Genomic DNA, 22,840 nt, shown 5'->3' on the forward strand with positions numbered 1-22,840 from the left:
AAATAAAGCCTTCGCTATCTCTCGTTCTCTCTCTCGGTCTTTCACACAGACACACAGATCAAAGCCTCACCTCCCACACTCACCTTCTCCATAGTTACTAACCGGTGATATGTGCACACCAAACACTGCTGTACGCTGGCAGCGCCCATGCAGCGCCATGAGACACCCCAAAGGGCACCATACTGAGCACCCCCACCCCCAAATTGGCTTCACAAAGGTGGATTTGTTTTCTTTTGTAATCTATTCTTATATTTTTAAGGATATAAGGATTCAAAATAATATTTTCACATATTTTTTTTCCATCATCTTTTTGCCATTCAAGTTGAAAACATGGTGAAAATGTGTTTTCTGTTTATTATTGAAAAATTAGGGAATCACTTTAGTGTTTTGCTTCTGACATTCTAAAAGGTCATTGTTATCTCAGAAAGACTGTGCACTTTAAGAGGGTATTGGCAAAAAGACAGAGTACTAAAACAAGGTCACATTCAAAAACTGTCAGAGTTCGAAAATTCCTTAAATGACTTGTTTTCGTATTGATTTAAAAGTTAATTTAAATCAAGAGCGACAGAAAGACACATTCAGAGGACACTTGAGGACCTTTAGTCTGCTTTCATTTTATTATAATACTGTTTGATGTTGCAAACAGTATTATATATATATATATATACACACACACACAGTGGGACCTCGGTTCTCGAATCACTTGTTTTTTGGGAAAAAAATTGAGTTTAAAATGCCTCTGCGTTCGACCAGTTTTTCTGAGTTTGGACACGCGGTTGGAGCTGACGTAAACCGAACACACACAAATAAAGGCTGAGTTGCAGGAAAGTGGAATATCATTCAATGATCAAAAAAATATATTTTTTGATCATTGATCATCATTAAGTCAGCTAAATAACTTCAATCTTAATTGAGTTTCTCCTAAACCTTAAGACAAAGATGCTCAGTAGTTTTGCATGAAAAATGCCTTGTCCAAAGGAACTCCACATATCGGCAGAATAAAAAAACTGAAATGTAAATAATTAAACTGAATAACGTATATCATTGAAAAAGGTAAATATTTAAATTAAATATTTTACTTGAGAGCACTCGGAGCAAATCTTCATCACAGCAGCTGAGTTTCACCGTGAAGCTTCCTCTTTCAAGTTCACTTCTTAATATTATTTGTAGCTGTGCTTCAATCTCCCTGTGGCACACCTTCCTTTCCTAAACAAATATGTGTCTACCGCAGCCTGGTGAACCCCTTTGGTAGTAAATGTATGTGCAGCTCCTTTTAAGTCAACTTTTTTTTAAGTAAGTAACTCATGAACAGCAAATCCATGGCCTGTAATGATTTGGATCACTAACAAAATCTAATGGATTGTTCCTTGGGCCTTTTGCAACCACTTCAAAATGTTTCATCTGTTATATATATATATATATATTTCATATGTCTGTTTTAAAATCTGTTCATAATTTTCAGAGTATTAATACATACATACGTACCAAAAATGGCGCAAAACAAATATATAATAATAAAGTGCACTAATTGTTTACATTTAGATTTACTTTCCAATAGGAGTGTTGTCTTCTTCATGTATTTAGATGTATCCTCATACAGCGCCGACATCCACAGATAACACCTTTGATAGCTGTCATCCAGGATGGCCGAGGGGGCCCATGGACTGTATACGGTTCCTATGATGGCCTTGATGAGTAGGGCGCTGTTGCCATGATAACAACCAAGCAGCCTCCTGCTTTCACAATGCACCTTCTGTTCTGTCGCCTTTGCTGATCAATATTTCATCATTGTTTACCAGCTCTTGCAGCAATTACATCTCTCATTGCCCTGAAAGAAGGAGATGCTGCTTGTGAGGCATTTGGATTCCTTTCACATTTTTCTCATTAAGGGTTTTGTGACTTTGACCTTGATTTAATTTCAGGTCAAAGGTTGGGAGGTGCTGTTTTCATTTTTATTTTCACTATGTGCTTTGTAAAACCTGCTGACACTGGAGCTGTGATTAATGGCTTTACAAATACACTTGACCTGACCTGAACTGCTGTCCATCATGTTCTCTTTGTCCAGTGGTCAGTGTGAGCTTTGAAGGGGGATGCACAGTTCTTACACTTGATCTGTGTGTTATCTGTCATTTTAACCTTTTATCATGGCACTGGCCTTCTGTTGCATGAACATTTCAGGTTGTGGTTCTATGATAAAGTGACATGGAATCACAATATCTTGATGTGGGCTCTGTTGTTCAGTGGAATTAGAGATATACTGATAATCATAGAGAACTCAGCTCTGATTTACTGCAACATTCTAGAATGCTGTTTGAACATACTGTTTGTTTATTAAGGATCCTAATTATAATAATATTGATGACATATATACTGTATCTCTGCAGCAGCATTGCAGTTGCATGTTGTAGAAACATGAAATTCATCTCAGGCTCATAAAAATTACATTTCTTAGCTCCATTTGGAGAAATTCTATTAAAAGATTTAATTAACTCAAACATTATCCCTCAGATATACTCTTATGACCATTAGACATCTGTGGGTTCTCTCCATGTTCTCCGGTTTCCTCCCACCTACAAAAACATGCAATTTAAGTGAATTGATTGCTCTAATTTGTGAGAGTCGGAGCGTTTGTGTGTTTGTCTGTCTTTCGTGTGGCCCCGCGATGAGCTGGTGTCTCATCCGGGATGTCGTCAGCTGGGATAGGCTCCACAACACCCACAGGGCAGATAAGCAGCTGAATACAATGGGTGGATGGATGGATGGATGGAGAATTTGACAATATAAGGACATTTTCACAATTTATTTGTGCACATTAATAATCTGACGGCCTATGAGCATGATTTGTAACAATGTGAATAGCTTGGAACCCAATTCTGGTGCATTTCTCACCATAAATAAATGCAGAAACAGGAAGTCTCCAGTTTGTTGAGAGAGAATGTTAAATGGAAAATATCTACACATCCACGTATCCGTGAATGTTAAAGGAGAAAACATTTGAAGGTGAAATTATTTTTTATGCAACATCAACGCACATGAATGGTTTTAATGGTCTTAATAAATGTGATTCTATAATTATTTAATGTATTTATTTGACGTGGCATTGCTCAGTAAAGAAATGCTTTGCATCAGGGAGGCAAATATCTCACCTGAACTGACTGACCTGAATTTAAGACACCTCTTGGGTGCATATTAAACAACATCCTATTACAGGAGATGGAAAAAGAGAGACAATAGCCCTCATCACAAGCGGGGAACAGCTCCGTAGTGCCTAACAGCTATGAGCTGTAAAACTAATGTCAAGTCACAAAGCTAATGTCATGCTACTAAATCTTACTCTGTGTAACTTTGCCGCTGGTTAGCCATCTGTCAATGACAGCGAGTTCGCTACCACAGCTAGTTCTCCAGTCAGCTATTTTATGGCTCTGAAGCAAATGCCAATCAAACACGTTGGCCTGCTTGAAGTTCAACAATAGCTTCCCATGTCCAACCTGTGACATTAACAGCAGCACGATGTCCTCTCTTTCTTAATCCGACCTTCAGCGAGAACAAAAGCATCAGAGCAGCTTTATCAGATTCCTTCCTTTTCAGCCTCCTGCTCTCTGATTTCCTTTCTCTTTGAGAGCTGTGCTAGCCTTGCACTGTTGGAGAGCTGGCATCCTCTGCTCTAATGCTCTTCTCACCGTGCATATTAAAGCTTCTGCTCACTGTCTGAAAGAAAGACCTTGGTGTGCCTGTCTTCGACAATACTCTCAGAATCACAGATGTCTTTTTTCTTTTTGCACATACACTGTGTCCGGATGGGTGTAGACACGCGTTATATCATTGTGTATGGACATGATATGAATGGATACAGTACGCGTTTATCATCACAAGATTATTTTGTTACTCAGATATAGCTTTATCATTGGGAAATTTGGATCATTTTAGAAGACATAAAAAAGATAGGCTTGATGATGGAAGGTCCACAAAAGTAACTATGGTGGTAGAAATCATCATTATCCCTGATGATGTGGGCAAATGAATAATATTTTGATGTATAATCAAACAATGGATAAAGTCCATGTCATGCATTTTGCCTTTCCATTTTACATCCAGGGGACTGTGTGAGGGGAAGGATAGACACTGATGCCCTAAGGTGACAAGCCTAGTTGCGTTTGAAGTTTAGAAATTAGGTCTAATAAAAACAGATGAACCTTGGTGGAGGTGAAGACGCCTACCTGTGGCATTGGGGGGACATCTATTAAAGGCCAGCTCTCCTGAAGGTGTCCTCCTCCACACCATTGACACTGCATAGTCCTCCGGACAAATCTCATACGGTGCTGAAAAACAGAGTCCATGCAAAGAGCTTCTCAGCATTTCCAGCATGATGCAACAATTTCTTCATATTGAATATAAAACTATGGAGATATCAGGGATCAAAGGTGGATGGTGTTTGTGAATAGGAACATGCTGTAGTGCTGCATAATTAAAAGAAGTATGTCTGAGACTTCGTTCCGGAAAGAGATTATTTTGAACGATACATTCGTACCCATTCACCCTCCTCTGCATTTGTCTGTCTGCATGTCCTCTCTGGATGCTATTATAACTTGTTATTTAATAAGACCAATTGCTCATCTAATAAACATAATTATTTCCTTTTTTGGGAGTCTTATTTTCCTAGTCACCCATCGACTAACCTGGACAGCGTTGGTCGCTGCATTTTCTGACTTCTTCTCCGTTGCCATCGCACTGCTGCCCAGTTACGGCTGCCCCCTGACACACCCTGGCTCGCCTCTGCCATCCACCATCACAGGATTTGGAGCAGCCACTCCATGGGCCCCAAGGATTCCACTGGCCGTTCGCTAAAACAGGAATACGTATTCTTGATCAGAAACAAGCGCGACTCCTGCCAGTTCGTATCTGCCACCAGAAATATCGTTTTTGAATCAATTTCTTTGTTTATGCTGTCACCACTTTTAGTTTGTAGATGTAATTTATGAGTAGTGCTCCAAAAAGAAACCAAATGGTTTAGCATATTGAGCAGAATGTGTGTTTCATAACTCGATAAGCTACTGTGTGATTGCTACTCATTTGCCACACTTTGCAAATTTTGAAAAGTTAAAACAAATTCAGTTTTCAAAACCAGCAGCATGTTTTATGCCCTTGTAATAAACACTGTAAAATTGTGGATTACACCAAAAAACAGATGCTCCTCTTCAGCAGTGTAGTAAATCACCACACCCTTGTCTGGAAAAAAAAAAGTACAACACCCTGTGAGCAACAATTCACTCTCATTTTAACCTCCACTTACTCCATCCTTCACATATGTGGAGCGGTTTCATGTCCTACAACTAACCTCTATCACGATTGTTTCTGGAGGGGAAAAAAAAAATAACAGAACGGTGTGACCTGTTGGCTAAATCTATCAGTAAGACATTGATCAGCTCCCGGTGGATACTGAAGTCTCTGCTCCGCATCAAAGCAGGTGATTGCTCAGATAGATGCACGGTCAGGAGCTTCAAAGACATCATTGTCCTGACAATCTGGGACAAATACTTCCATTTTTGAAACACTTAAAACTGATTCAAACCCTGTGCAGAACTTGATTGTACTTATTAGCATATTTAATTGTTTTTTTCTTTGTTGTGGTTTGTTTTTTTGTGAAACTAAAGCTTTTTGCACATTGCTCACAGACACATCTGATTAGTTCTGAATAAAAACATTTTGCGTTAACCTTTGTTTAATGATGAACTAACTTGTTAAATGATGGCTCAGTGTTGTCTCTCTAATGTTTGATTTTGCAGCTTGGGATGAAATTGCCAATCAATAAAGCATAAATAAATGCCTTGTAAAATGTATGAATAGTACAATTATTTGCCTGTATGAGAGACAAACAACACTTTCTGTTAGCAGATATCAAGAAGCACACATTACAAGCATTCACCTCTATTCCACTGCAGTTAGATGATTAGTGAATTAAAGAATTCTAAAACCCAGAAGAAGCATCTTTGCCACACACACATACCAGACAAATACAAAACCAAACCCCAGCTGTTTTATGGTGCTGCGGTGAAAACTGCATTGATTATGAGAGTGCTCAGGCCCTTCACATAATCACAGCCTGGTGGAGACCACTAAGCTGACATCTTTGAGCCTCTAATACATCTATGATGACAGTCAGTTTGGATGGCTAACCCTGAATTATTTGAAAGGCATACAATATATCTAACTGGATTTTACAAATCCAATTGATAGAGCAGGGTATTAAACATTGGCTTCTCACAACACAGCTTTAATTCTTGCTGCAGAGCTTGTTGGTCGACAAAAGAAATCAGTTCAGCAGGATGTATGTTTAACCCTAAATTGAAAGTGAATCTGCTGCTTTTGTTTGTCTCTCTTATTTAAAACAATGATTTTAAATTTAGACATCAAAGTGGATGCACCATCAAGAGGCTCAGCTTTTTTTTGTTTTTTACCTGTGCAGTCAGGATTATGGCACTCTCTGCTTTCTGCCCAGTGACCGCGACACTCTGATCCCCCATGGGCGGCCGCTGAGCACTGCCTGGTCCTCTGCTGAGTGCCATTGGCACAGGTCACCGAGCAATCACTCCAAGAACTCCACTCCTGCCACTGTCCGTCCACTGAGGCACCAACCACAACCCAACAAATATGCCCCATGTGAAGGGAAAAGAAATAGCAGACAGAAGGGAGGAGATATTCAGATGACTTGTCTCTCCCTGGGTGGCAGCCAATAAAACAGACATTAAGGGGAAAACAAATTGTTTATATATTCCGGTATATAAAGATTCTGGGAATTCTACAGCCGGTTTTAAAGATTTCCTTTTGGGGAAAAAGGTGAGAAATTGCCAAGAGCAGATAGAGGCTTTAAAAATATTTTCACTCTTCAATTTCCAAGGCAGAAACTGCACAAGCTGTTTGTTAGCGGCCTTCCTATTTTCCCTGTCTAGGCAGCGGGAAAGCATTTGGGATTGAATGTTTTTTGCTGAGTCTGTCACCACATTTACTGTGTGGAAAACCTCATCACTAATCTGCTTAGCATTCACGGGCAATTGTGGGTAAGTGATTTTGACGTCAGGATTACAGTGCTGACTCTCGACAAGGTTTCCTCAACTGAATCATCGTGTGAGTGCTATTACTTTAAATGCATCCCACCGCCTGCAATCATCCCGTCTTTATTCACCTCACATAACAGCGCTGAGTAAAAATGTATTTAGCTGTGTGTTTGTGGGGTAAAGTACTAATGACGATTTAATTTTACAATTTATACCGCTGCTCATCGTCATGCTTTTGGTTGAAATTGTTCATATATTTGTTTCATGTGTTTAAAGAGCAAATAGATGATACCTGGGCATAGAGCTATGTTGCAAAGCTTAGTCTGGGTTTCAGGTCCATCACAGGCCCTGCCTCCATGCTGGGGAGGGGCACACATCCTAGTCCTAGTGCGGTGACCTCGGCCACATGTGAATGAGCACAGGCTCCACGGTGACCACTCCTCCCATACACCGTGTACTGCGGGCACAGAAACGGCGTCAGGCCTAATCGAAGTCTCTGTCCCTGATTTAAAGCATTTGCAAACCAATAATAAACTGCAGTGAGTATGGAAGCCCAAAATATTCAAAATTAAATAAATAAAACCATTTTGAAATAAATACCATTTTGATAAATGACAGACAAATAAATAATATGGCTATTAAATTGTAAAATAAGGTAATATTTTATTACATTTCTTATATTTATTATTCTACTATAATTCAATATTTCATGATTATTTTAACAATGTCATACTTTAATAAATAATGACTTTTTATTTATTTCCCAAGATTTTATAACATAAAAACAGTTTTTACTAAGTATTTTTTTATTTCATAATGTCCTTTTTCGCAATTGCCTTTGCCGTTTTTCAGCAGAATGACTTGGTCAGTCAATCAAAGCTAGTGGGTTGGGCCTCTGCTTGATCCTTTATGATTGATTAGTGTGCTTTGATTGACAGACCAAGTCATTCTGCTGAAAAACGACACTAGACATTAAAAGGTCATTTTGAAACAAAAATTGACTTTGTAAAAAGAAATCTTGGACAATAAATAACAAGTCAGTATTTTAAAAAGTATGACATTGTTAAAATAATCATTATGAAATAATAAATTATAATAAAAAATAATAATTAGATATTAAAGAATAATAAAAATATATTCATAATAATATTACATTATTTTACAATTTAATGGCCATATTATATATTTGTCTGTCATTTATCAAAATGGTATTTATTTCAAAATTATGTTTTTATTTATTTATTTCATTATGAATCTTTTGGTGAGCCATACATGACATAAAATCAATTAAAAACAATTAAAAACAAAACTAATGTAAATGAAACACTGAACACACAGACGCTGTGGAACTCCAGCTTCGATCACCTCTATAGATTTAATGTTATCATGCACAGAATGTTAATAAAGAATAAACACAAACTAGCTGAGAGAGTCACGGCAGTAAGATTAAAGGTGTGGATGAGGAGCAGAATGTCTCTTTCGTTTCGCTAACAGAAATAGAAAAGACCGTCAAGTTACCACGGGCTAACTAACGGTCTGCATAATTATTGTGTTGATGCACAAACACGACAACCTGACAACTGTTTTAGGACAACTTTAAGTAACAAACATTTTGGCCAACACAATGGCCATTCAGAGCGACAATCAGCCTTAACAGCACAAATCCAAGCGTAAGCACATCCATTGATGTTCCATGTGATGTTTTCTCATCAGGTACCTCAGCGATTCAGACTAAAACATTTCAATGGCTTATTCCTATAATGAAAACAAATAAATGACACACTCGTACAGCACATTGTTATTTCTGGATCCTGTAATTCCTTACATATTGGTGTAACTGGTGATATTCACAGGTTTCTATTACTATGTTTCTGCTTAGCACCTGAGAAAATACCAACATGTGAAAATGCATTCAATCCTACTGGATGTTAGTTAAATCTGCTCTAATTATACACACAGAGAGAAACCACTCCCTAATTTATTATTATTATTTTTATCCAGATTGGTGCATTATTCCCTGAGAAAAGAAATCTCTGCAATTCTTAAAAATTGTGGACCAGCCTCTTTATCTGAATCTACACCAATATCTAAAATTTTATTCCAGCCCAAGAGCCATCCTCCAATAAGTTCCATGAAATTCAATCAGTAGTTTTTACTCTGTATTGTTGACAATCCAATAAATAAATGAACACACAAACTCCTGACTGGAGGCAAATAAAAGAACAAAGAAGGGATGTCTCATTTAAAAACCAAAAAACTGTATAAACACATTTTAGAAACTATTATTTTAATGGTTGAATACAGTTACAACAGATTTTCATCTGCCTGTTTGCAAATGGTTGGTTGTTTTTTTATTTATTTTTCCCCTGAATGTGAGAGATTTCATTTAAATTACTCAAACAGCTGAACTATTTCCCATTATACTTTTAGGGATGGGTCGAGCATGGGTCAGACCAGCTAAACAGACCTGGAGGAATGTTTGTGGTTGAAAAATCTGTTACTTTTAGAATTTAAATATTTTTCACCCCCCACTTAATTCTGAACATTAACTTGCAAATAGCCTCGCTTTTCTCTTGGATCTTGGCTTGTGTGTAAGCGAAGCATGATTCTGGTTGACAGATGGTAAGTCTTCACAACTGCAGGGGATATTTGTTTTTGGGTCAAAGTTTTACTTTTTTACTTTTGAGAAGGAATATCTGAAAGGTTGACAGAAATAAGAAACCTGCTGTCTCCTCTCTCTCACTAAATGTACACGGTAAAAAGAAAATGTGAATGGTTTCAAAATGTGAACGTTATCATCTGACATTAGTTTCTCTGAACAAAACGCCTCCATTAAAAGTATTGAAAAGGATAGAATTTGAACCCAAATCAAAACACATCTATTTTATTAGCTTTTCTTTCAAAAATAAAGCTGAAAATATCTTGTTTTTAGAATCAGCAGTGGCACAATTGAACAGGTTTGTTTGTGTGCAGATGTGTTTTTACATTTTCAGCCATTCAAGACTGAAGCACAGAAAAACACTATTAATAAATATTGGCCAGAGCATAGGTGTCAGACTTCTTTTATCTGCTGATTGCTTGTGGAATTTAACCTTAGAAATGTATAAGAACCTGTTCCATGGGGATTTGATGGTTGGCCTTCAGAGGAGTCACAATCCACAGCTTGCGCAAAGGTCTAAGATCCTGCAGCACAATTGTCGAACATCCGCTACATAATAGTCGGACCTTGATGGGCCACAATGAGCCCGGCTGCCATCTGTCCCACCCTCTTCCTCCAGGTGCTGCTTTGATGCATTTCAAATAATATCACCTTTGTGCCCCACGGCAGCCAGAGTTCCTTTCATAATTTTGAGTTAAAAGCAGGTTGTCATAGCAGTAAGATAATAATAAGATTGTGTCTTTTCATTGTTTGTATGGGTTTTAAAGAAAAAAATAATTCCTTCCAGGCTTTGATTTAAGATTTATTTTAAAATTGCTTGTCTTTGTTGTCAAATTGAACATTTATTTTTTACATTTTACAAAATTTATTTTTTTGTGTGCACATATGGATGATATTTCTGATTCTGCAGTGTCCGGGATAAAACATTTTCTTTTAATACAAAAATGTTATTTTTATGAATAAATCCACAGCTGCATTAAATTACTGCACTGAATACATTGATAAATCTTGGAAAATAGCTGATTCATTAGACTTTATTGTGGGTGATACCAAATAGTCTATCATGAAAGGAACAGACAAAGTTTTATGGCACCATGCTAATGTAACATTCTTGAATTGCCTTCCATAAATTGCTGAGCAATGCTAGGTATTGTTGGGTAGAAAGAGTGTTGGATGAATCTGCCCTTGCACCATGTTGTGGCTTGTTGTTTACATTTGCTTTACCAGCTAAACAAGCTGAGAAAATAAATAGACCGGCTGTGTGCACTGAAATTCCTGGTCTGAGTCCACATCCATGGCTTCGTTCTGTTTCTGATGACGGTGGAGTTCAACTACATAGACTAGAGCAATAAACCATTTCAGCCTGTAGTGGTGCGCAGACAATTCTTTCTCACTTACCGGTAATTAGGCAAGCCATTTTGTGTATAAGAGTATTGATGAGGACAGGGAGTGTGAGGTTGATAAATTGAAATACTCAGTATAATATTAACTCACTCTGTAAGAGTGCTGAATGCTGATAGCAACCTCATCTAACTGTATTCTACATTACAGTAGAAAGAATTCTGGATTGGCTAAAAATATTAAATATTAAGAGCTGCCTTCTTTCTGCAGAATAACTGCATTTTAAGGATATACACCAATGCTGTTTATTTGGAGGAAAGCTCAAACTAGATGTAGTATTAATGAGGTTTTCCAGATAGATTTATGGAAGTGTGCTTGATCTCAGCAGGCAGTGCTTGAAATATTATTTGTTGTTTGTTGTTGTTTTCAATGGTAATAACAATGAGGTAAGAGTTCCTTCAGACAGGAAGTTATGTGTGTTTGATTTAAGCAATTGTTTTTTGGAGGTATCCTCCCACGTATCAAACAGAAAGTCTGAAGAAAACAAAATATTCTGAGTGCCATGCAGACTATTGGACACTTATTAACTGCATCATGGGACACGTCGAATATGATCTTTCCTTGTGTCTTCATTCTGTGACTAAGGTTATGACTACAGCAGCAGCTTTTTTTTAGTAATGACTTGGAATAACTATTTATGTGTGATCCCAGTATAATGTTTTTAATAAAGTGAAGAGAAAAGATATTAGAAGCAATGCAATTAAAGGATTGCTGGTAATTTGCAATAGTTTACCTTAAAACCCCTATATGATACATTTACATCTCACAGACCTAATCTTTATCAGTTGTGTCAATGTTGTCCCGAACATTTATAGCCTGGTTATTTGGTGAGGAATAGAGCTGCATTTGTCCAAGGGACAAATGTCTCAAATCTGCAGAGCTTGAGATAAATTCAGGAAAGCAATAAATTGTGGTTATCAAAAACTCATACTTTTTTATAACTGGAATTAGACTTTGTAGATTTCTTTATTTTAAACTTGTATCATGTGCTAAATATTCATTTCCATATTAGATTCAAGTAAATTCTCATTTAAATGACTAATTCTTTTGTTGCTGTTGTCCACACATTTCCGGCTTCTCACATCTAATAAATGAAGCACCATCACTCATAGTTTAGAAAGTACAGCTCACTTTATCCTTAACAGGCCCGTCATGCCTTCTCAGAAACACAACGCCTTAAATAACTTGACAAAACACAAGTTCACGATCTGACTACAGAATCAACATATTTGTCTGCATCAAGAATCACAAAAATGAATAACAGTGACTTATTTCGGACAACAACAACAATCTGTCCTATGAGATGCATACAGCAAAAATAACAGTTCATTGCAATCGCCAGTCAGAAAAGCAACCATCGCTGACACCTGCCAGTGACTCATCTGCCATGCCATCAGGAAGAAATGCCTCTCGGTGTGTTTGAGGAAATTCTGTCGAGCTATTTTGGAATGCATGGTTGACCTTCAAGGAAATGAATCTGACGGCGCATCAGTACCTGCTGCTCCCCGAGCTCCACGGAGAGCATGTGTCATTAAACCATCTGAATGCTGATGAATCACCATAAAAGACATGATATGGAAAACACAAATGTGATCATGGAAACAAAATGCACGTCCACAAATTAACATAAAAAAACAAAACATTAAAAATAATTTTATACCTGCAACACTGTTAATACTACATACTCAAAGAGAGACATTGCAAAGTTTGTTAAAGCACAAAAACACATTTTCTCCTTTTGAAAAGCAAATGAGCAAAACATTAATATTCAAGAATCTGCGGCTAACACTACCTGGACAAGGGACAGTGTTATTGCAAACCCTTGATTCTCTTAAAGGGCCGCTGCAGTGTGTTCCGTATGGTGAGACACATGTTCTTGTTCGCACCTGCGACCCTTGACCGCATGTTACAGAACATGAGCTCCACTGGGACCACTCCTCTGCACCTGATTCACCTGTGTGGGAGAAGGGTGACACTAGTTAAATGCAGCAATATGGTCCTAGGGCAGGGCTTACGGGGTGAGGCGAGGCAAGAGGGGGCAGGGTTTAGTCAAATGTGGAGGGTCCACGCAGGGATGAAGTGGGGTCTATTTACACTATTGCACAGACTACACTACCTTTATGTGATCTTTGATAAATACTGAATTATATAGAGCACAAATAAGAGAATCTGCAGCCACAAACACAGCGAGTGGCTGCATTAAGTGTGTCTTTATAGTTTTTGCAGACATCAGCATTCTAAAACAACATCTTTAAAAACGTATTTATGCAAAGATCACAGAGAGGCCACAGCTATGGTTCTAGAAATCAACAAAATACATCAGGGTTTAATCTAACTGTTCAATTCACCTTTAAAAAATAAATAGTTCATACATTTCAATAAAACACAATGTGTTTGAACAAATGGAGAAAATCAGCCTTACCAAACAAAATCACTGTAGAAAATGGGTGACATGCAAGAAGGACGTGAGAAAATAAGATGGAATTCAATGGGTGTTAGTTCAGAAGAAGGTCTGAGTTATGAATTGTCCCTCGCACTGCAGCAGACTATCCAGTTTCCTTGACAACACTAAAGTAGAATCTGTTTTAGACAAAGGTTGAAATAATTTCCAAATGTGCTTTAGCAGGTTGACTCCCAGGGATGATGAAAATTAGAATGTTGGCTGCTTATATTCAGAAGATCGCAGCCATTTTCATGTATATTTCATCTGTTGTCAGTACATTCAAAATTCAATTTTGAATGCCCAGAAGCTAGTGTAGCAGTTAATAATGTGAGTCGGGTCTGTCTATTGTCCATTGTCCAAGTCTTTGTGAATATATGAACGCTTTAATGAGCAGACTTTGACACTGTTTTACTCTGCAGGCAAATGTATTGTCTTTGAATGGTCATAAATAGTACTTCGTAGCAGATTATAAATGAAAATGACTCTCAAAGTTACATTAATCTATTTTGATTCAAATGAAAAGCAATAAGAAAAGATATCAAACATTTCAATCTTCATGATTCATAATGGTTAAATGTCAAGAAGTGGTGAAATGCTAAATTAAGCTGTTTATTACAGTTAGGCAGTTGGGATGACATCCAAAGTCATGGCTAAATGACATATTTGGTGACAAGTCAATGTTCCTGCAACAAAAAAGTCACAAAATAATTGTTTCATTATGTTAAACCCTCAGGTGAATAATTACATTTTGTCAAGGCATTGTGCATTATTGAAATAATTATTTAGAAGTATTTTCATTTGCAGCTCTGAATACATTTATGCCAGTTGAAGTAATTAAATCTTCCCAGAATTTTAAGCAAAATACCTCTTAAAGGTGTTTCGTTTCATTTCGTATGGAGGATACATGGAATCAGCCAAATAGCCCTGCCCTTAATTTTGCACATCATAAAACAGACTGAAAAGTGGATCAATTTGTTAAATGAGGCAGTACAGGGAAATTAAATTGTGTGAGGATGAGAAACAGGAAAAAGCACAGTGATGGGACTTGACAAAGAAACAAACAAACCTACAATGTGTGTAAAGAGGGAGAGGCGTTAATGATGTAATTACATGTTAGCACCTCATGTGTTGCAAAATTATAATGGTAATTAAATGATTTTTTTTTTCAACAATGGCAACCATTTAAATGAAATGATATGGAAAAAAATGTAAAACATCTCCCCAAAAAAAACAAATAATAGTAATAAAAAACAAAAATCTAAATGGCATCTGGATTTAAACCCATCTCCAGAAAACAAATGTCCTAATAAAATGAAGTAAATCAAGAGGGGATTAAATAATTAAAACTAATTTATTTCTATTTCAACACCTTATTTTTTTTTTTACTAATTTTACTCAAAGGCTTATGTGGTAAGTCATTATGACTTTATTGGATGCTGTACTAGATTCAGCCACATAGCTTGGTTTCTCTAAGGCCAGCATCCATCAGTTTAACATTTGTATGTGTATCACATTTGGCTGAAGCTGTGGGTTTTTAATCAGATGACATTTAATTTATCATGCCTTGGAGGAAATGAATAACTACATCAGGGCCATAGTTTTTAAACTGCTGTTTAATTAATGTTCTATGAATATACTCTCTGAGTGATCTGCTTGCCAACTCACTGTGTGACAGTAAAATAAACAGACCTTCAAAAATCATTTATGTTCTATATTCAATGTAAACACTCATATGAAAATGGGGAGATTTATCTACCTAGTCCATATGTTGCAATAGAGAATGAAAAAGAATAATAATGCACAAAACATTTCCACTTAAATGGTGCAGTAAAAGAGAGAGCATGCATGATGAAATTAAGTTAAGTTAACAGAATAAAGTAAAGAAACATAACTATTGTATTACCAGTTTGTGCCATAAATTTAGCAGATTCAGCTTGGTCCTGCAGAGCCTTTGTGTCATGAACTGATCTTGGGCGCTGACTTTTTACTGTATGCTCTCCGATCATTCCATATTCTAAGGGACAAAATAGAGGTTCATATGAAAGCTAGTCTTAAACATAATTTTCTGAGAACAAAAATTTATAACAATACTGTTTATCAGGATGTTTGAAGCAGTACATGGCTCGAAACAAAGACCACACAAGTTTGTATTTACGTTCTCCTTTACTCTAAGGCATAGAACAATGCAACAAATGTATAAGGGTGAGTTGGAGGTATTGAGCTCTAAAGCAGTGTAGACACAAAGCATACATGCAAATAAACTTCAATTGTCTTTTTGAGACTCTTAACACGTCATCAGACCAGCTCCCTTTCTCCCTCCCACCCTTCTGCACACCCAGAAAAGAAAAGCAAAGCAAATTAAAGTAAAAATGTGTAAGCCATCAGAAAGCCACAGAGGAGAAGGGGTCATGAACATAACATGCCATTGATCCACAGTTTCCTCAAACGCTTGTCATCTTTGTGAGATTTATTTCTGGTTTACCCAGTTGAGAATATTGAGAGCTTTTGGAAAAGTAGACAAATGTATTCTGAGCTGTATTCATTACAATGAATGTCTTCTTTGTTTCCAGTGAGGGACAAAGAGACAATGAGTGCAATATTATGACACCACACTGAGAAAAGTGAAGCAATATCACATTTAGTAAGAATTTGCATCAACTGACTTTAATCCCACACATTGTAAAAATAAATAAATAAAATAATTTAAACAGTTTATAGTTTAAAAGTCATGCTTTAATTAAAGCGTGCATTACTTTTGGCAGTGTGGCCTAATGAGGGGATTATATATCTTGCAGAACTGCATTGCAGGTAATGCATCAGCAACAATTTCACACACAGCTTATGTTAGTACATTAGACAATATAATGCACAAGCCATTGATAAGCAGGATGCTTATGTCTTTCTGCTGAGGGGGACATCAGTTTCCCTATCGGAAATTCCATAAATAGTCTGATCTGTTCAGCAGAGGAAAATCTCTTTAGATCATGTTTTGCAGTAACAGTAAATCACATGACCGTAAAAAAACAAATTGTGATCTCTCTGATCCATGCAAGATATGATTGAATTCAAAAAACAATAACAAAAATCCAAATAAATGAAACCTCCAACTGTAGCACCAACAAAACTGCCTTATTGCTTATGATAAAAGCCTAGAATATTAAGTTGGAGCAATGAAAGGAGAGAAAGCTTCAGGAAAAGAAGGTATAAGAAGCATCAGCACATATACTTCTTTCTGGTGTTCCTGTCTTATTTAATTGTGCCCACATCCATTTGGCAGTGTGAACACACTGGACAAGGACTGTGTAGGTACACAGATGGTGGGGAGGAAAGCAGTCGTACTAACATTCAGTCATGTACGGCTGTAACTACGGTAGATACAAGCTACATTTTGATTGTGTGTTTGCTCTACCCCAAGGCGTTGCTTATTGTGAACCCAGGACCTCATGCAGCAGAATAAAGGGGCTTGATTTCGTCAGCCTGAACGGCTGCTACAGTTTTAAGGAAGGCATACAAAAAGCAGATAGCTACACATCTTTTAAATGGAGTCGTGCAAAGGAAACTAAATGCTAATAGTGTTCAGCAGCATTCCCGTGTCTCACACAAGAGTATAAATAATAGATAAAAAAAAATGGGGGGAGGCAGGGGGGGGGACCATACAAATCATTCTAGATGCTTCCCTGCCTTGTATTCCATAACATAGCAATGATGTCGGCTAGTACAAGAGTCGTTGGATTCCACCATCAAGGAGGACGTATTAGGAGCTGGAGGCTGCTATATTCTACGTTGTCATTCTTAAATGTGAATAAAAATGACTGGCTTCACAAATTATTGATCATAACGCTGTCATGCCTTTGAAAATAAATTGCCTCCATACAACATTGATCAGCTAAGCCTATTAAATAGTGATATTAGCCCTGGAGTCGGTCTCACCTAATCTAATTGAGCTCTCGGCAGCTCATGATGAACAATACAACAAAAGCACTGCAACATGAAATAGATTCTGAAAATGCCATTAAGCGTCACGTCAGTAAGACACTTCGTTTCTTCATCATCTCTTTATGACTGATGTTGAGTAATTGTGTCTGCATCGGTCTGCAAGGATGCTCACCGTGTTGGGGCATAAATGAAAAGTGGTTAATTTATTTAAGGAGACTCGATTTCACGAGAACGAGATTGGAACGGGAGCTTCTTTTGATGCAATGTTAATGTTAATCTTAATGTTGCGTTTCAGCCTGAGGTACAAGGAAAAGAGAGAGTGTTGATACATCTTGCTAGAAAAGAACTGAGCAACAAGCACAGTGGTTTGATTGAACTACCAGAGCTGTATTTAAGCCTGCATGACGTTACACATGAGAGACAAACCAAAATTATAATAACTGGAGGGGAAGGCTGTTGGCGTTTGTCAAGGCAGCCAAAAACAAAGCATGCTTGTTGTCAATTAGAAAGCAGGAAGCGCCGATGATGCATTAAGCATGTTGTTACTTAGAAATATTTCTTTAGAGGAAATGAAGTTTGAGATTCATGAGGTCCCCTCGAAGTCTGGACTAAAGCGAATGCTTATTATTGATATCCATCAACCGCCATGATTCAACGACAAAGCAGAGATGATGCCATTCAGAGAAATTTGTTTTATGCAAGAAGAACCTCATTCCCTTTGTCATTCCCTTTTATAAAGTATGTGGTCTAGCAATACAAGACATTTTCTTTTTACATTGTAGCGTGAGTATTTTCAGCAGGCTAGGAAATTGGGGAATAGTGACATCACTTTTCTATTCCTCAACATAACCATGGAAGTTTAAATGCATATGAAGGAGGTATAAAATATAACGGTGATATCACACTTAACACAAGGTCAAATCCATGCAACAACACTCTATCTATATATCTATCTACACACACACACACACTCTTTCTCAAAGTTCTAAAGTTCTTAACTTGGAGTGTCTGAATTAGCACCCTGTTCAGTTGTACTTTTCGACACCCAATATCCAATTACCTTCAGTAAATGCAGAAATACGTCTTTTAAAAGGTGCACGCAAAGACAACTTGCCATCACCGTGCTTTGATAATGGCAAACATTTTGCTTGCATGTCAGGGATTATCAGCAAGTAATAAATAGGTGAGATAAGGAATAGGTGAGATAAGGATAAATGAGATTAGGCTATTTTTGATACCTTTCTCTCAAGTTTTAGAAGCTGAAATTGATTTGGTGTCTGGAGCCTTGTTAGCCAGGCTGCCTTGCAGGTTGATCTTATCGTGTGATATGTCTGGCCACTCTAGTAAGGAAAAGAAAACAAGTATTTTGTTATAATCAGCTTTAGAAGCTTTTCTCAAGGGATGCATCTGTTAGCAGAGCCAGCACTGCCTGCTGAAATGGACAACATAATAGGAATTTTTCACCAAGTGTTACAAAACAATGACTGAAATAAGTGCAGAAACCTCATCGCCTATGGTCTTCAGCAGCAGCTATGATCTGTGACCTAGATGGATCACCGTTGTGCCAAAGATGTCCAATAATGCAATTTTTTCCTGACCAGTTCTATTTATGTAACTCTGATTTGGTGGGCTCAAACATTTCCTCACATCACAGCACACTGACGCTTCCATGTTAATTCATGCTAGAAAGTAGTCGCATTTACTCCTAATCTAATTAATGTCCCACTACGAAGCACATGCAGGACAGATTACAAATAAAGTCTCAGTCAGCATGCAAGGAAAGCCAATGAGAGTTCCCTGAGTCCCTGCTCTTCGTTATCTCTTGCAGGGAATTGCAAGCCTTCAGTCTGGCGCTGACCACATCAGCAGCCGCAATAGAAGACATTTCATTTCCAGGTTCATCTTCACTTTGTGGACACGTTCCATGTGTAATTTAATTGAAAGGAACTAACAGCCAGTCCCATGTCCAATGACTGATGTGTCTAACCTTGCATGAAATGAACCTTTACCGAGAGGCCCTTATGAGTAGCTTCTATCAGCGGCTCTCCGCTGTCTGCCATCCACACATTCCTGCCCGAATGATGAGGTAATTCATTGCCACTGCACCTGCGTAGTGTAAGCTCCCAGAATAGAGATAAGAATACTGTCCAAACAGACAGGGATGAGCATTCCTCCCTGACAGATGTCTGTCTTCAATCCATTTGTGAATAGGTGATTAGGTGATGTTGCAAAATCTCGGTGAACTGTTATTTGTAAAACTGTAATAAGTAGTGATATTTCTGGTATATGACAAGCTAAAAAATGCCATGAGAAAAAAATTACACAATGTGTAATAATAATATACGGATTATGTACTTTATTCGAACACTTATGAGGTAGGACAGTACATTTTATTTTAGTGAAAATTGCGATAGACTCACTGTCGATATAGAAATTAACGATGAAGATGATATGGATCATGTTTATGATGCAATGCCGATATGTCTCATTTATCAAGAATGCACATCAAAAGTCAATCAAAATCTATCATTCAGAAATAAATAAAGAATAAATAAATAAAGAATACTTTACTGAAATGTCCTCATTGTGTCTTCTTATAGCCATTATTTTAACCCCTCACTCTTGGTGGAACCATATCCTTCAGCCAATTAAAAAAACTCAATTAGTCCTTCATTAAGAAAATGAGGGGGTTGCATGGAATCAGATACAAATTACGAATTGTCCTCTGAGACGTACAATTATCCATCATATTACTCCTGCCATCTGTTTGCTTCCTGTTGCCTATCCTAATGACTCAGATTGCAGCCAAATTAGAATTCTGTGCAACTGCCGCTGCACCTGATTGAAGTCATGCGAACTCACCTAAAAATGAAGTGAATGAGAAGAGAACAGCTCAGTTTGCAGCTTTTTGTAAAGTAGAGAAAAAGCTTTTTGCATTTATGCAGAAAAAAAAGGGTCTACTGGAGATTGTATCGATAATCTACAGCACCATGATAAATTACAAGGTTATTGAGCAGTACCTCAGAAAGTAACCTAGATGGAGCTCTGATGTTATCAAAGCACTGCATCAAAAATCCCTGTTGCTGGGTGCAGCAAAGATGATCAGATGGAATCTCTTTTTTTTGTCAAAGACTGCGCAGTTAAGATGCATATTCCAGAGTCTAATTACTAATCTAAATTATGCTACCAAAAACTGGTCAAGGACATCACCGATGTTGTTGTGGCAATAAGTAAATGCTTGCTCATCATTCATGGGACCAAGGTTTTATTTTAATCTAAATTCAAGTGGAGAAAGAACAAAAGAAAAGATCAACAAATGAGGAAACAATTATTTTGTTTTTCACAAAGATGTAGACCTCTGAATAGTAATGAGGTCAATGTGTCGTGTCTTCAGCTCAGCTGCGTGATGCTCTCTGAAAACGGACCGCTTTAAAGCGAGAGTAATGCCGAGATTGCAGCTTACAATTTTCAAAATCACCATCCTTTTCAAAAAAGCAACACTTGTGGAACAGCCGTGACTGAAAGTGGGGCTGCTGCAGGGATACGTCTGAAAGGACTACTGTGCACCAACACAGACAGGGATGGAAGCAGATTACTAATGAACCCATTTCAGAAAGCCTAGTCAGGTTACAGGAACAGTATGGAAACGTACGTATTATAAGCTGTGTAGAATACTGAAGCTTGTCTCAAGATTGAATAATTGAATATTTTGCAGTGAATTCTGATCGGACTCGAGACGACACACCAACAAACCAACAATATATGATCTTGATATAAGGTTGCATAATTACCCTATGAGGCATCCTTTACCACAAGGCTCTTGTTAATCAATATTGAAGGCAAGGGGCTCTTGGCATGAGAAATGACACTACTCTAGTCGATGACTCTGCAGCCACGCACACTGCCAAACCCAATGCCCCCATGCCAAGCAATGCATCTGTCAACTGAGAAACATGACACATTTTTTAGCACCTTTGCGGCCGCAGCCAATTTTCATAGATACCTTGTCCTTTTCTGTGTCATTTTGCTCGGCATACCAAATATGACCTTATGTTTAATACAGTCACGGTTTGGCATTCATGGAAATTCCTCACTAATAGAGTGAAAATGATACGCCAAGGAAACTCAAAGAGCAAAATATAATGTGGACTATATAACCATGTAGGCATGGAGTTGGACGACCATCTTCTGTGGCAAGATAAATCACTTCCTACAACCTCTAATGAGACCTTCATAATTCATGCTGTCAGCTTTTCCACGGCACCAATCATGTCTTATCCTTTAGCAGTGGTAAAACCCACTGCTTCAGACTGCCACCCTGCATCTGTCAGCACAGGGAACATTGTGTCATACGCAAGTTAGTCATGAGGAAGATGCCTGCAACATGCCCTGTCTTTGCTCATTGGTTAAGCTCATGTTGAAGCCAAATACATGGTCCGGAATAATTTCAAGGACACAGTTGTGATGTTGAAACATCCTCAGACAAGAGCACAACAGCAGCCCAATAGGATTTCCACTTAATGGATTCTGATGCAATGTCTGGGAACATGAGAGTCATCCTAGTTATTACGAGGCGCAGAGACATGCTTGGCTGCACTGGATTGCAGTTGCTCATATGTAAGTGCTAATTAAAATTTTAAATGTATTTTCTGTTCAAAATATTTTTTAATCAAAAACCACACTTTGTTTGACCATTCGTGCAAAAATGACAAGCAGATGATCTTGCCAGTTTAATCAGTGGAGGCGCAACAACTTTAGCACAATGTCTAAAATTAAATAAAAAACAAATGTTTTCTATATGCAGTATGTTGTATATCAGGGTTTTTATTGCCAGGAATGTATTAATCATATTTTCATTATTCTACTTAGTTATAGGACCCATAACACATGGATGCATCATCAGGCAGTTCTCTCACACATTGTGAAAATGTACTGGTTCAAATGCAGATTTTTTTTACCTTGTATAAATGTCTCAAAAGGCAAATTTCAGATACTCAACAGATGAACTGAGAGACTAATATCACTCTTTGACACAAACGAAGACTACCCCAAATACATAAGAATGTCTGTCCTCAGGACTTTTTCCCCCATTAGTTTAGCCTAATTAATTTATTTATTTTTTTCGTTCTAATTCTGTGAATATCACATGAAACTGGGATCCCTGCTGGAAAAACCTGCCAACATTATAAAATCCTCTGAAATAGATAATTACATTTATCTTACAAAAACAAAAACATCAACAACTAGAAAAGCACTCGGAGAGCACAGACCTCCACCGAGCAGCTCATTCCCCTCTTAATTGGATTTACACCGTCCACATGGTGATCTGGATCATCATCCATAAGGTTC

At 37.6% G+C, this 22,840-nt stretch overlaps 1 protein-coding gene across 1 annotated transcript in view; it reads right to left on the bottom strand.

Annotated features, from left to right (window-relative positions):
• The window catches only part of adgrb3 (adhesion G protein-coupled receptor B3), a 91,323-nt gene that overhangs the window by 39,325 nt on the left and 29,158 nt on the right, over positions 1-22,840 (bottom strand). Inside the window, exons 2-7 of the mRNA XM_068758676.1 lie at positions 15,459-15,569; positions 12,905-13,066; positions 7,345-7,509; positions 6,456-6,620; positions 4,677-4,841; positions 4,218-4,319 (exon numbers count right to left, since the gene is read on the bottom strand). Of these exons, the coding sequence (XP_068614777.1) occupies positions 4,218-4,319; positions 4,677-4,841; positions 6,456-6,620; positions 7,345-7,509; positions 12,905-13,066; positions 15,459-15,569 (870 nt within the window). The remainder of the gene's footprint in view (positions 1-4,217; positions 4,320-4,676; positions 4,842-6,455; positions 6,621-7,344; positions 7,510-12,904; positions 13,067-15,458; positions 15,570-22,840) is intronic.

The sequence above is a fragment of the Brachionichthys hirsutus genome, unplaced genomic scaffold (assembly GCF_040956055.1).
Source record: "Brachionichthys hirsutus isolate HB-005 unplaced genomic scaffold, CSIRO-AGI_Bhir_v1 contig_795, whole genome shotgun sequence".
Lineage (NCBI taxonomy): Eukaryota > Metazoa > Chordata > Actinopteri > Lophiiformes > Brachionichthyidae > Brachionichthys > Brachionichthys hirsutus.